The sequence below is a fragment of the Eubalaena glacialis genome, chromosome 3 (genome assembly GCF_028564815.1).
Source record: "Eubalaena glacialis isolate mEubGla1 chromosome 3, mEubGla1.1.hap2.+ XY, whole genome shotgun sequence".
Lineage (NCBI taxonomy): Eukaryota > Metazoa > Chordata > Mammalia > Artiodactyla > Balaenidae > Eubalaena > Eubalaena glacialis.
The window spans coordinates 170,383,824-170,398,326 of NC_083718.1; the positions used below are offsets into that span (position 1 = coordinate 170,383,824).

The following is a 14,503-nucleotide window of genomic DNA, read 5'->3' on the forward strand; positions in this document are numbered from 1 at the left end:
TCCCTTCCCCTCCCTTGTTGTGAGAAAGAGAAGTAGCTCTTTTATCTTACTTGTTTTATATTTCATCCTTATAAGGGTGGCTTTGGGAAATTTCACTGCTTTTAATGAGTCTGTATAGACAGGATTCTTTGGAGCAGAAGCAATTTATTACAATGCAATCAGTAAATGCCAGACTTAAATAACATTTCTGAGCTCAGAGTTATAAAAGATTTCTAATGTAAATGAAAAGTGTTATATAACCACAGGCAAGTTATCACCAAGCATCAAGCTAAAACTAAGAAAATAAAGTAAAATGGAGATAACACCCACTTTGCAGGTTGTTATGAGAATTAGATGCGTTGATGTACACAAACCACCTGGCGTAATGCCTGGCACATAGTATGTATTCAATAAACATCATTTCCCTTCCTTTTAGGTAAATTTCCTTCATATCCAAAATGATTTTGCTCAGAACTATAAACCTAAGGGTTTCCAAACATTGTGCCGCCAAGATCCCACTCAAACAACATTTATTATTTTTTTCTTGTTTTTAAAAAAATAATCAATAACATGATGGCCACTAAGAGCACCCAATTAGCATGAGATAAAGAATGTGATATTTTATCATCAGAAGCAGTGAAATAATGTCATGGTTAACCTGAGGATAAATGTATGATTTTTTAGTTGGCTTTCTGAAATACTTGAAACAGTTCATAAACCCCCAAGACTTCTTCAAGGGATATTAGCGACCTAGGAACCCCTGGTTAGAAACCACTGGCATATACAGGTATACCCTCGTTTTATTGAGCTTCACAGATATTGTGTTTTCTACAATTTGAAGGTCTGTGGCAACCCTGAGTTGAGCAAGTCTACTGGCACTATTTTTCCAACAGTATTTGCTCACTTTATGTCTCTGTATCAAATTTGGTAATTTTGCAATATTTCACACTTTTTCATTATTATTATTATTATATTTGTTATGGTGATCTCTGATCAGTGATCTTTGATGTTACTATTGTCATTGTTTCAGCATTTTTTAAGCAATAAAGTATTTTTCAATTAAGGTACATACACTGTTTTTTAGACATTATGCTACTGCACACTTAACAGACTACAATATAGTGTAAACATTACTTTTATATGCACTGGGAAACCAAAAAATTCAAGTGATTCACTTTATTAAGATATTTGCTTTATCGTGGTGGTCCAGAACCGAACCTACAGTATCTCCAAAGTATGCCTGTATTCAAGAAAGATTTTGAGACAGCAAATTCCCTGTATCACCAGACAGTATCCTACAGAGAAAATTTTCCATTCATAAATGAAAGGTCAGAAGAGCCAGTGAAAGTAAGGTGTTGTGTTCAGAACACAGCATATCCCAAGATGCAGGAGTCTAAAGCCCCACTGGAGTTATTCCTCCTACATGGTCTCTGCCTTTTTTCAGTCCCAGAGCTAGGAGAAAGGCAAATAACAAATATCTCATGATGAATGCTTGTTGGCTAACTGGTTAAAGGGCAGAAGCAGAAAAAGAATAAGGGGAAGGAAATGAAACCATTGACATTGAACCATTGCACTTCTATGCTAGGAGGTGCATGTTAGCATTTCATCTTAGAACTCTATGCAGTAATGTGTTATCTATAACACTTTATACCTCTAAAAACCAAAGCTCACAAAGGTCACATAACTCATCCATTTCATAGTCTACAAATAGTAGAGTTCCCAGGTGCGCCTGATTCACTACAGCATTCTGTGGTTTGAGAAGTAGAAGGATTTTAGCCTTTCCAAACATTTTACCTACTCAATGATAACGTTGTTGGGGTCAAGGTCCTTCCCAGTCCCTTGGTTGACAACTTTCATGGAGAGGGATACTTTTATCCTATCATTTTTCATCTGAAAAAAACAAAAGCAAAGTCAGCAAAAGCTCAAAGTACATCATTTAGACTGCTGGTCTAAAATTATCTAAGAATTGAAGTTTTTATCATGTAACAACACTGAGTTCCTCTTATGGCCAAGGTCTTGTGCTAGGAACACTGTGGGTACTAATAAGCATAACAGGCAGATCTTATGGCAAAAGCATTTTAGGAAATGGTTTTCTTATCATTCTTGACCCTACTGGGGGGAAAGACAAAAATGGTTGCTCAGAAATCTGGGGTCTGTGGAAGTAACCAGGCAGAAAATAAAAGCTGTTTCTTTTAGATAGTTCAGCATAATAATCTGTTCAGAGATCCATGAGCACAGAATAGGTTTCAGAACATTCCAGTGGACTAGATCTCCTTTTGGACTTCATCTAAAAGCTTCTTAAACATGAAAACAATTAAGAGCATCTTTAAATGTGAAGACAGTTGTTAGCCACATTGGTCTTCTTTTGCTTCCTCCAGCACTTGAAGGCCCTCTTCACTTTGGGGTCTTTGTATCAGCTATTCTCTTTGCCTGGAATATTCTTTTCCTAACATTTCACATGACTAGTTCCTTTTCCTTTGGGTCTCAGCTCATATACCACCCCCGCAGAAAGCCCGTTCCTGACCACTTTACCTAAATCTACCTCTACATTGTTTGAACCTATTATAGCACTTACTATAACTTGTAATTATTTTTAATTATTTTAGCTTGCTTACTTTTTATTTGTCTCCTCCAGTTATAATCTATATAAGTTCCATAACCACTGGAGTCATTTACATCTGATTCTTATATCCCTCAGACCTAGTACATAATAAGCACTCAAATACTGTTGAATAATATCTCTTTCAGGCCTGTCTCCCCTGCCATTCTCTGGTAAAAGAGCAGGTCTCAGTGTATGTGCACATCTCTCCTGTGGTCTGTCCACACCCACAGACCCTCAAGTGAGTTGCTGTTAACAGGATCCTCCAGTGCTTTCTCATTTGCCTCACATTGCATGGTGCCAGGTATGAGGAAAAAATGACTGTAAACTCTATGCCCCTTTTTGCTTTGGTCCAAATTGAAGTGCATCTGGAAGATTTCTACTAAAAGATAGTCTCACAGATTAAGTTTTCTTCTCTCTTTTTGGTTCTTTACTTTTTTGGTATTTTCTCCACACCCACCATGTGGGTGAACTTCAGGGAAGGAAGTTTTATAAACATGTACTTATTGCACCACACTTATTACATACAGTTCACACCATTCCTTCTGAGTCTGCATGACAGACAGCCCAAAGGTTTAAATTCAAGTCAGATTATAGTGGCAGGATTCAAAAATAAGATTATCAGCCACGGTTAACAATGCATACACACTCATGAAATATCATCATGAAATACTAAGAAAATCCCAGCTTTTCCTAATCCTTTCTAATGAGTTAAAGTTGCACAGAACTTTACCTCTCGTCCAATAAGCTTCACCCACACTTTGTCTCCGACATCTACTATCTCAGAGGGCTTATCCACGCGACAGGATGACATGTGAGTTCGATGGACCAGACCTAAGCACAAGAAGAAGAAATAAAATAAGGCACAGGGCATGTCTGGTATTCATACTCTAAATAACACAGTAAGGAGAAGAGTTGGAGATTCACTGAAAAAGGTTTCGTTAATTTAAAACTGCAAATTAAAACAATTTGAGGACTTCCCTGGTGGCGCAGTGGTTAAGAATCCGCCTGCCACTGCAGGGATCGAACACGGTTTCGATCCCCGGTACAGGAAGATCCCACATGCCACGGAGCAACTAAGCCCGCGTGTCACAACTACTGAAGCCCGCGTGCCTAGAGCCCAGGCTCCGCAACAAGAGTAGCCCCTGCTCGCCGTAACTAGAGAAAGCCCATGTGCAGCAACGAAGGCCCAACACAGCCAAAAATAAATAAATAAATAAATTTATTTAAAAAAACAAAAAACAAAAAAACAATTTGGGATCACTTTTTATACCTAATCAACTAACAAATATTCTTTAAAATAGTGTTTAATGTTAGTAGAGATGTAATACAACAACTACATTTATATAATACTGGTAAAAATACAAGTTGGTAAAATTCTTTGAAAACAAAGGGCATAGAGATGTTTATACCTTTGATGCAAGAATATCACCATTGGAATTTTTCCAAAAGAAAAACTCGATAGAGGCAAAAATCTATGGCATATAAAAATACTTGCAGTATTATTACCTACCAAGGTTAAAAATAAAAATTACGAAAGAATCTAAACGACGAATAATTGGAAAACAGCTTGGTAAATTATGGTAAATCTTTCAAAAAAGAGTAAACAGGGACTTCCCTGGTGGCGCAGTGGTTAAGAATCCGCCTGCCAATGCAGAGGACACGGGTTTGAGCCCTGGTCCGGGAAGCTCCCACATGCCGCAGAGCAACTAAGCCCGTGCGCCACAACTACTGAGCCTGTGCTCTAGAGCCCGTGAGCCACAACTACTGAAGCCCGCGCGCCTAGAGCCTGTGCTCCGCAACAAAAGAAGCCACCGCAATAAGAAGCCCACGCACCACAACGAAGAGTAGCCCCTGCTCGCCCCAACTAGAGAAAGCCTGCGCGCAGCAACGAAGACCCAACACAGCCAAAGAAGAAAAGAGTAAGCAGCCACTTAAATTACAGTTACAGAAAATAATTATAAGTGAAAAAAGTAAATATAAACAAGGTGACATTTTTAATCTATTAAATTAGCAAAATATTTAGAAGATAATATCCAATGTTGATATGAGTATAGTAAAATAAGAAATATTTCTGAGGCTAATATAAATCTTTAGAAATCATTTAGCAATGGCTATCAAGAGTGATAAAAATATTTAATAAAATTAAATCCTTTTCCTTGTCTATCCAAGGTCCTTTTCTGGGAGAACCACCTTCCTTACATTCTAAAATAATCTGGTCAGTCCTTGTAATTTGGTTAGAGCTGATCTGACCCCCAGCTGTGGGCACATGACACAGGCATAGTCAATCAAGTTACTTCATTCCCCAGGCCACAACAATTGATTGGTTCAGGGACAGACACAAGATGCTAGCTAAATCAAATCAACTTTCTCAAGCCTTTTGTCAGGATTATAAACTACAAAAAGTTACCAATGCTCATCTTAACCACCAGGCGGCAAGAGTAAGCCAGAGGGAAGCAAAAGAAGAGCCTGCATAAACAAGCGACCAAAGCCCTGAAGGCATAAACTGAGCACCTGATCCAGCCCTGGTGGAAGCTAAATTTACTCCCCAGCTAAATTAGCCAAAACGTTTCTCCTGTATTTTTGTTCCTTGCGACCAAGAGTTCTAATAATTAACTTGACCCATAATCACTCTGAGACTAAGAAAATAATCTTAAACACAGAAAAATCTATATGCACCTAGAAAAGAGATCTATATCAAAATAGTCAATTTTTTTTTTTTTTTTTTAAATTTATTTTTGGCTGTGTTGGGTCTTCGTTTCTGTGCGAGGGCTTTCTCTAGTTGTGGCAAGCGGGGGCCGCCCTTCATCGCGGTGCGCGGGCCTCTCACTATCGCGGCCTCTCTTGTGTGGAGCACAGGCTCCAGTCGCGCAGGCTCAGTAGTTGTGGCTCACGGGCCTAGTTGCTCCACGGCATGTAGGATCTTCCCAGACCAGGGCTCGAACCCGTGTCCCCTGCATTGGCAGGCAGATTCTCAACCACTGCGCCACCAGGGAAGCCCTCAATGTATTTTTAAGACAGAAACAAATTAGAAACAACCTAATATCTAGCAATAGGGTAATGGTTAAGTCAACTACGGTACAGCTACTTGGCCCATTAAAAACAATGTTCAAAAGATTATGTAAAAATACATCAATAATTCATTCTTTTGCAAATATTTATTGAGTGCCTACTATGTGCCAAGCATTGTAGGCAACTAGCATTTTCTCATTTAAATAATAAAAATGCTTAACGCAGATTCTAAAAATTAGAAAGAAATAATCTAAACTGCTATGGATCGCAGGTTAATGTTTTATTTTCAGATGTTTCAATAATAGAGAAAACTATATTCTGAGGGAAATGAATATAATAAACAATTATTTTGAATGAAAATAAACCAGGAATCTAAAGAAAAAACTTGACAAGTCAAAGATTTATGTCCAAAAAACCTGCCCTACCTGAAGTTTCCTGAGAGAATTACTAACCTTTATTCTCAGTCTCTCTCTCACACACATGCATACGCAAAGTTGTCAACACATGCCTGTAACTCAAAATATCTACCCTCTGTGTCTGCAGCTCCTGTGGGAAGCCACTGCTTTCCCTGATCATGGTTATTGGGTCTCTCAGACCTACTTCAGCTGATTCTGGAGGTTGATAGCCTATCATTCAATACCCCAGGAACCAAAATATTCTATATACATTATATAACCCATGTTTAAAATTTTAGACTATCACATAATCTCTAAATTGGATAAAATTCATGGAGCTGGGCTTTTTTCTTTTTCATGATCATGTAATGAGCAGAGTAACCTAAATGGAAAATCTGGAGAGGAAATTCAGATGCCCTAAAGGAATGGGAAACGTTTCATTTTGACATTTTTCCGCTGTAACTGTCCTCTAATTCTAAAATTCACTTCTTTCCTGAACTGCTAATGGAAGTTGGGAAAGAAATTACTGTTGAACCTAATATAGTTGAGAGAACATTTCTTTTCCTCAAACAGGTCTATTTATTGGAGTACCACAAAGAAAGAATGAGTTAACCATTTGTCCTTCTCCCACGTGATCCCAAAGCAGGATATTTTCTGGCCCAGTCATCTCTCTTAGTTAAATATGGCACTTTTGTAAAGCATTAATAATGAAAAGCTACAAACAACTTAAAATGATTATGTGGTACATCTGAATGATAGAATAATGCATTTAAATGTTTACAAAAGGTATTTCAAAAGAGAAATGTTTAACATTCATTAAGTGTAAAAGCTGCAAAATGTATATATAGAATATAATCTTAATCTCAATATGTTAATTTTTATGCACATATGTGACTATAAAGAAATACATCGAAATGTTAACAGTGCCTATCTCTGTGTGGTAGTAATATCACACAACGATCATTTGCTTTGGTAGTTTTTTCTCTTATTTTTCTATAAGCATGCAATAGTTTTAACCATAAAAATTTTAACCATAAAAACCTATATATATATATATATATAAGCAAAATGTAAAAGTAATATGTACACTATGATTGAAATTATGTAAAATTATGTCTCATATGCACACAGACGAAAAGGGAACATAAAAATTGTTATGCTGGGGTGTAGGATTTTTATAGTTGAAACATTAATGGCTTATCTCCTTAGTTTATTGGGTGAATTAAACAAGAGAAATGGTCTAGCCCACAGTCTTGAATGCAAATGTCAGGTAGGCAGTTGGATATGTAAGTCTGTAGCTCAGAGAAGGGGTATAAACTGAAGATACAAATGTAGGAGCCTTCAGCATGCAGACGCTTACATGCCAAAATACATTAATCAGACTGTCAATTTAGTGATTGGTTCGGTGATAGACACAATTCACCAATTTATTAATTTACAACAGAGGATACACTTTTCTTATACTTGGAAGGTTCCAAGTCCTTATCTAGGTAAACTACCCACTGACCCCAGTATCAAATACCTAAAAATTAGATTAGTGATCAAAAATTGCTTCAACACGGAATCAGAACAAAAGGGAGACAAACGTTTTGAGAGATGTTTCCAGTCCATGAAGGTTTAACGGACCCCCTCATAAAAGAATCCATCTCTCTAGTTCCTACCATCAGATTCATTTTTTCCTTATTAAGGCAAAATAAACACTGCCATCTTCAGGCTCTCAGGCTTTCTTTTACTATGTTCCAGAGATTGATATCTGCTCATATAATCTCTCCCTAGTAGAATGATACAATCAATTAGACTTCAGCCTACTAAACTGCAATTTCATTCCAATCCCTTTTTCCCTAGAATTAAACCCAGATTATCTTGCTGAAGTCTTGAATGCTCCCAACTCCTCAGTCACAGATTTATAGGCAATTACCTGGTATATTTCTGTCTATGGCTAATCCTATACTCTGTGTAGGATTCATCATTAGTTTCATTCTCAGAAGACAGCCTGAATTCTTGGGAGGTACTTCACTGTTACCCACATACACCGCCAACAGTTGGATTAAGTGTATATGGTAGAAGGCACCAAATAAAACATGAGGCTCCCTCCTTGGTACTGGGTATCTCACTAGATACAGAACATCCACGCATTCATTTAAACCTTACATCAGCCCTGTGACATAGGTTCACATGAGGAAATAGTCTAGAAGTTAAGAAAATTGTCCAAGGTCACAAAACTGATAAAGAAAGAACTGCAATTCAAATATGAGTCTGTCAGGTCTTCTACAACACAGCAGATATTTCTCCATTTTTTTATTATCGATCTGTTATCTTTTCAATTAAAAAGAGAAAGATCTCATCTACAACAGTAGAAACACATCTAATTCTGTTCTAGCAAATGCTCCAGAACAGAAACCAACAAAAATGCTTTGCTCATCATGTCACATGGAAGGGGAGAGTGTGTGTCTGGATGTCTGACATTAAGCCATAAACGCCCAAAGGGCATATCAAATCCGTCATCATTCAGTAAACCTAACATAACACTTAAACAGAATGAGTCCCATCTGAGTGTATGCTGGTAAAAGAAAGAAAAAAAAAATTCTGACAACTTGGAAAGAGCTAGCATCTAAATCGCCATATGAGAAAAACAGACTTAGCCTATTATAGTTCCCTTAAAAATATTCTCCCAACTGTGTTAGGTTCACCATTAATTTCACAAATTCCATTGACAATAAAGGAAAGAGGTTAAAACTTACAAACTATTAGGGGACAGCTGCAGCCCAAAAATGTCAACATAAAAGGTCTCCTTTATCTTTGGGGCATCTGAATTCCCTCTCTAGACTTGTCAAATAAGTTATCTCCAATCAGCAGTATATGACAATAATGTAAGCACATAAATTAAAGTGCTTGCACATCCTTTATCTTGTTGAGATTATGGATTCATTCAAACATTTACTAAATATCCACTATATTATAAGCAAAAATGGATCCAAGGATGAGTAAGACATGATCCTGCTGGTCAAGAAACTAAAGTATACACATCATCCCATTTCACAGATAAGGAAACTAAGGCTCAAGGACTAAGCAACCTGCTGTAGTCAAGAAGCTAGTAACTGGGGGAGCTGGGACTAGGATTCATGTATTCATTTAATAAAATTCAATGAACACCCACTATATCTCAGGCACTGTAGTAGGCCCTGACTCATCCCAACAGCCTAACTATTCCACAGTTCAGTGGATTAACGGCAACTTCACTTATTACACTACATTGTAATTTGTTTACAACCCTAGACTGTGAACAATCTGAGAGCAGCAGGGACTATGTTTTCTTATCTCTGTGTTCCCACATAACATACTGACCAGAAAATAGAACTCAATAATTATTTGTTAAACCTGAATTCTTTGCTAAAAATATTTGTGCTACTACCACAAGCAAGGCACTTTAAAAGTGTTTAACACTGAACAATCTCTACTCTCAAAATTTCATAGTTTAGTGCTGGTGGGCAGAGGATAGTAGAGAAAAAAAGAACTTCATAAATATATAGGGCTGCACTGTCCACTATGATAGTCACTAGCTACAGATGTTTTACACTGAAGTTTAAATTAATCAAAATAAACAAAATTTAAAAGTTGGCGGGCTACTGTATTAGAAAGCACAGATGTAGTATAATACAAAAATATATTCGGTCTTTGTCCCTGGTCCCTGCACAGAACTCCTAAAACTCTTGGAATTTCCCCAGTGATAGGGGTGTCTTTGTAACTCATAGTAAGCCCCTTTTGATCATACTAGAGTTTATGCTAATGAGGTGACTTAGTTGTGGGGCCCCTTGATAGTTTCTGGATGGAGCTGTCACCAGAAAGATCAAGTGATTAAAGATTGGAACTTTCAGCTCCACTGACCTCCGGGGGGAGGGGCTGGAGATGGAGCTCTATAAAAACTCCTGAACAACGAGAGTCAGAGAGCTTCTGGGTTGGTGAACACCTTAGCTTGCTGGAGGGTGGTATGCCAGAGGACATGGAAGCTCTGTGTACCCCTCCTCCCATATCTTAACCTATACATCTCTTCCGTTTGGCTGTTCCTGTTTGTATCCTTTATAATAAACCAGCAAACAAAAAGAAAGTGTTTTCCTGAGTTCTGTGAGCCATTTTAGCAAATTATCAAATTTGTGGAGGGGGTCAATGGAACTCCTGATTCATAGTGGGTCAGCTAGAAATAAGGGTGGCTCAGGACTTGCGACTAGCATCTCAAGTGGGGGCATTCTTGTAGGAATGAGCCCCGTTAACTTATGGGACCTGACACTAACTCCCGGTAGTGTCAAAATTGAATTGTTAGACACCCCGTTGGTGCGCGGAGAACTGGAGAACTAGTTGGTGTTAGAAAACACATCAGAACAAATATAGAACATTTCCATCACTGTAGAAAGTTCTATTGGACAACACCATGAGAGGGGAAGGAAAATCTAGTTTAGACCTCAATACTAGGAAGGGGTCTTTAACTCAGTAGTGATTAAAAAATTCTGAAAATAGAAATCTGAGGAAAATGACTCAAATTAGAGTCTACCTTCCTGAATGAGAGATGTTAAAATCTAGAGACCAGTTATTTCATAACTCAGTCCTTTCAGGGTGGGACTTAATAATCTTCCTCCATTCAAGGGTGGAGAAGCTAAAATACACTGTAACTGCTCCAGTTACCCAATGAACCTACAGAAGTGCCCAGGATTAGAACTCACAGAGTTTCCACCTAATTATTTGGCTCCCTGAGCTCCCCATCCAAGGCTTGTCTCAGCACAGCTGTCAGACTGACAGATTGACTTGTAAACTGGCAGTCACAATCAGAGGCATCACCTGACAGGCTATGGACACAAGTGAGTTTTAGACTAACTGCTGGAAGATGGCAGGCCTTTAATTGCCACACAGTCCCCAAAGTGTCACATAAATACTCAAGTAAGGATGAGACTTTCAGGTACTGGCAGCTATGGCAAGTACACTGACAAGAAAAGCTGTCCTCGGATCAAAAGAGGTGCATACCCTATAGGGATGAGGATGAGTTACACCTCATTACATCCCAGTGAACGTAAAAACTTTACGTTTTTTACGAGAAACTTTATTACAGATTGCTTTTTGCGAGCTTGGAAACTACTGGTGAGCCATTTCTAATTCGCCAAGATGCAATTTGCAGCAGAGTACATAGTCTCCAAGGCTAGAGGTATGGCTTTATTAGCAAAATCAGCTGTTGGACTTCTGTAAAAGAAAAATTTTGTTTTAAAAAATTGCAAATAGTGAAAGTCCCTTTTCCATGTACATCTCTCCCTTAGCAAACCAAGCTCCCCAGAGGTGGCCACTGTTAATAATTTGTTGCCTATTCTTCCAGACTTTCTTCTAAATATACGCAATAATGTTTAAAATACTAGGCATATGTAAACATGCTTTAAAAGGGGGAAGGGTCATGCTATACAAATTCTTGTGCAACATGCTTTTTTCATTTTGTTAGCTTAGACACCTTTCCATTTCAGTAAATTGACTTACCCTGTTTTACTGATGCACTTTTCCCCCTCACTTTAACATCTCTGAAATTGGAATGCTTCTTATAACCAATGGTGTCTTACAACTGCTATCAGTCAGGTTATCAGTGTGGTGGAATTGTATAAAAACTTTCCATTGACCCTTATGGTAAAAGGAAGACAGTACCAGCACCAAAGTATCTTAGAAATACAGTTATCATTCTTTTTATCATCTGCATAGTTCACTGCATAGATGTACATAATTTATCTAATTCCATACTGCAAACTATATTCCCTAAAGAACTGCTGGATCAAAAGAGTAAGCACATTAAAAACATTAACACGGGACTTCCCTGGTGGCGCAGTGGTTAAGAATCCGCCTGCCAATGCAGGGGACACAGGTTTGAGCCCTGGTCCGGGAAGATCCCACATGCCGCGGAGCAACTAAGCCCACGAGCCACAACTACTGAGCCCACACGCTGCAACTACTGAAGCCCGTGTGCCTAGAGCCCGCGCACCGCAATGAAGAGTAACCCCTGCTCGCTGCAACTAGAGAAAGCCCTCACGCAGCAATGAAGACCCAACGCAGCCGAAATAAATAAACAAATAAACAAACAAATAAATAAAATTTAAAAAATAAATTTAAAAAAATAAATAAAAAACAAAAAAACATTAACAGGTATTACCAAAGTATGTAACAATTTACGTTCTCAATAGTAAATGGGGGCTTCCCTGGTGGCGCAGTGGTTGAGAATCTGCCTGCCAATGCAGGGGACACGGGTTCGAGCCCTGGTCTGGGAAGATCCCACATGCCACGGAGCAACTGGGCCCGTGAGCCACAATTACTGAGCCTGCGCGTCTGGAGCCTGTGCTCCGCAACAAGAGAGGCTGCGATAGTGAGAGGCCCACGCACCGCGATGAAGAGTGGCCCCCGCTTGCCACAACTAGAGAAAGCCCTCGCACAAGAAACGAAGACCCAACACAGCCATAAATAAATAAATAAAAATTTTAAAAAAAGTAAATGAAACTATTGTTGGAAATACCCAACACTTTAAAAAATATTTTAAAAATAATTTTAGATTCACATGTAGTTGAAAGAAATAATACAGAAAGATCTTATGAACCCTTTACCCAGTTTCCTCCAATGGTAACATTTGGCAAAACTAGGATATCACAAAACTATCACAACTAGGATATTGGCACTGATACTGTGGTATAATAAGAAATATGTATTTGGTCTTTGTCCCTGGTTCCTGGCACAGAGCTCCTAAACTCTCGGAATTTCCTGAGTGATAGGAGCATCTAGTGATTTATAACAAGACCCTTCCAATCTTACCCAAGTTTATGCTAATGAGGTGACTATTGGTCGGCCCCTAGGGAGCTTCAAGATGGGAGATGGTAATGACCAGAGGAATCATTGTGTGATTAGAAGATTGGAAGTTTCAGCCCCATTCCAATTTCCAGGGAGGGAAGGGGGGCTGGAGATGCAGTTAAATCATCAGTGGCCAATGACTTAATCAATTATGGCCATGTAATGGGGTCTCCACAAAAACCCTTAAATGATAAGGTTTGGAGAGCTTCTGAGTTGGCAAGTATATCCACATACCATGAAGGTGATGAACCTCAACTGTACAGAGACAGAGGTTCTTGCACTCAGGGTCCTTTTGGACCCTATCCTATGTACCTCCTCACCTGGCTGTTCATTTGTATCTTTTATAATAAACTGTAACTGTTAAGTATGGCATTTTCCTGAGTTCTGTGAGTTGTTCTAACAAGTTATCCAATCTTGGGAAGGTGGTGTGGGAACCTTCAAATTCATAGCCAGGTCAGACAGAAGTGTGCGTAACACAGGGACAGGATACTTGCAAGTGGTGTCCAAAGTGAGGGCAGTCTTGTGAGACTGAGACCTTAAACCTGTAGAGTCTGACAGCACCTCTGGGTAGTTAGTATCAGAATTAACTGAATTGTTGGACGCCCACTTGATATCAAAGAATCAGAGAACTGGAGAACTGGCTGTTGATTCCACACATTTTGGAATGGCAATAAAAGGAATGAAGTATTGATACATGCTACAAAACAGGTAAACCTTGAAAACATGCTAAGTGAATGAAAGACGCCCGTCACAAAAGACCACATGTTGTATGATTCCATTTATAAGAAATGTCCAGAATAAGCAAATACATAAAGACAAAAAGTAGATAGCTGGTTGTCTAAGGCTGGGGGCAGAGGGGAGAGGGAGACAGGGAATTTGGAGTGACTGCTAATAGGTACAGAGTTTCTTTTTTATGACGAAAATGTTCTCAAACTGTGGTGATGGTTGCAAAATTCTGTGAATATGTTAGAATATATTAGAAACTACTGAATTGTACACTTTGGATGAAATGTAGGTATGTGAATTATGTCTCAAAAAAGCTGTTAAGAAATGTTACATAAATGGAATCATAACATATGTAAACTTTTGGGATTAGCTTTTTTCACTCAGCAAAATTTTCTGGAAACGGATCCAGGTTGTCGTATCAATACTTCATTCTCATTCCTTTGTACTGCCGAGCAGTATTCCATTGTATGGATATATCACAGTTTATATTTATATTATATTTTTAATCAATATTGAGAATGAGCATCTTTTAAGATATTTACTGCTCAACTGCTATTTTTTCTCCTATGAATTATCCTTTCATATCCTTGGCCCCTTTTCCTACTTTCCTCTTTTTTATTAGTCCTGTGTGATATGGACTGAAAATTCTTTTTCCTAACTTAACTTTGCTTATGATGATTTTTGCAATTATGTTTTTGACTTTTATGTAGTCAAATATACTTCTATATTGACTTTTTTTTTTAATTTATTTATTTTTGGCTGCGTTGGGTCTTCATTGCTGTGCGTGGGCTTCTCATTGCGGTGGCTTCTCTTGTTGCGAAGCACAGGCTCTAGGTGCGCGGGCTTCAATAGCTGTGGCTCGAAGGCTCTAAAGCACAGGCTCAGTAGTTGTGGCACACAGGCTTAGTTGCTCCACAGCATGTGGAATCTTCCC

General features: G+C 38.5%; 1 protein-coding gene across 2 annotated transcripts in view; it reads right to left on the minus strand.

Moving 5' to 3' along the window:
- The window catches only part of ZCCHC17 (zinc finger CCHC-type containing 17), a 64,653-nt gene that overhangs the window by 33,762 nt on the left and 16,388 nt on the right, over nt 1–14,503 (minus strand). For both annotated transcript variants that reach the window (XM_061184575.1, XM_061184576.1), the window contains exons 4-5: nt 3,312–3,412; nt 1,778–1,869 (exon numbers count right to left, since the gene is read on the minus strand). In XM_061184575.1, coding sequence (XP_061040558.1) covers nt 1,778–1,869; nt 3,312–3,412 — 193 coding nt within the window. The remainder of the gene's footprint in view (nt 1–1,777; nt 1,870–3,311; nt 3,413–14,503) is intronic.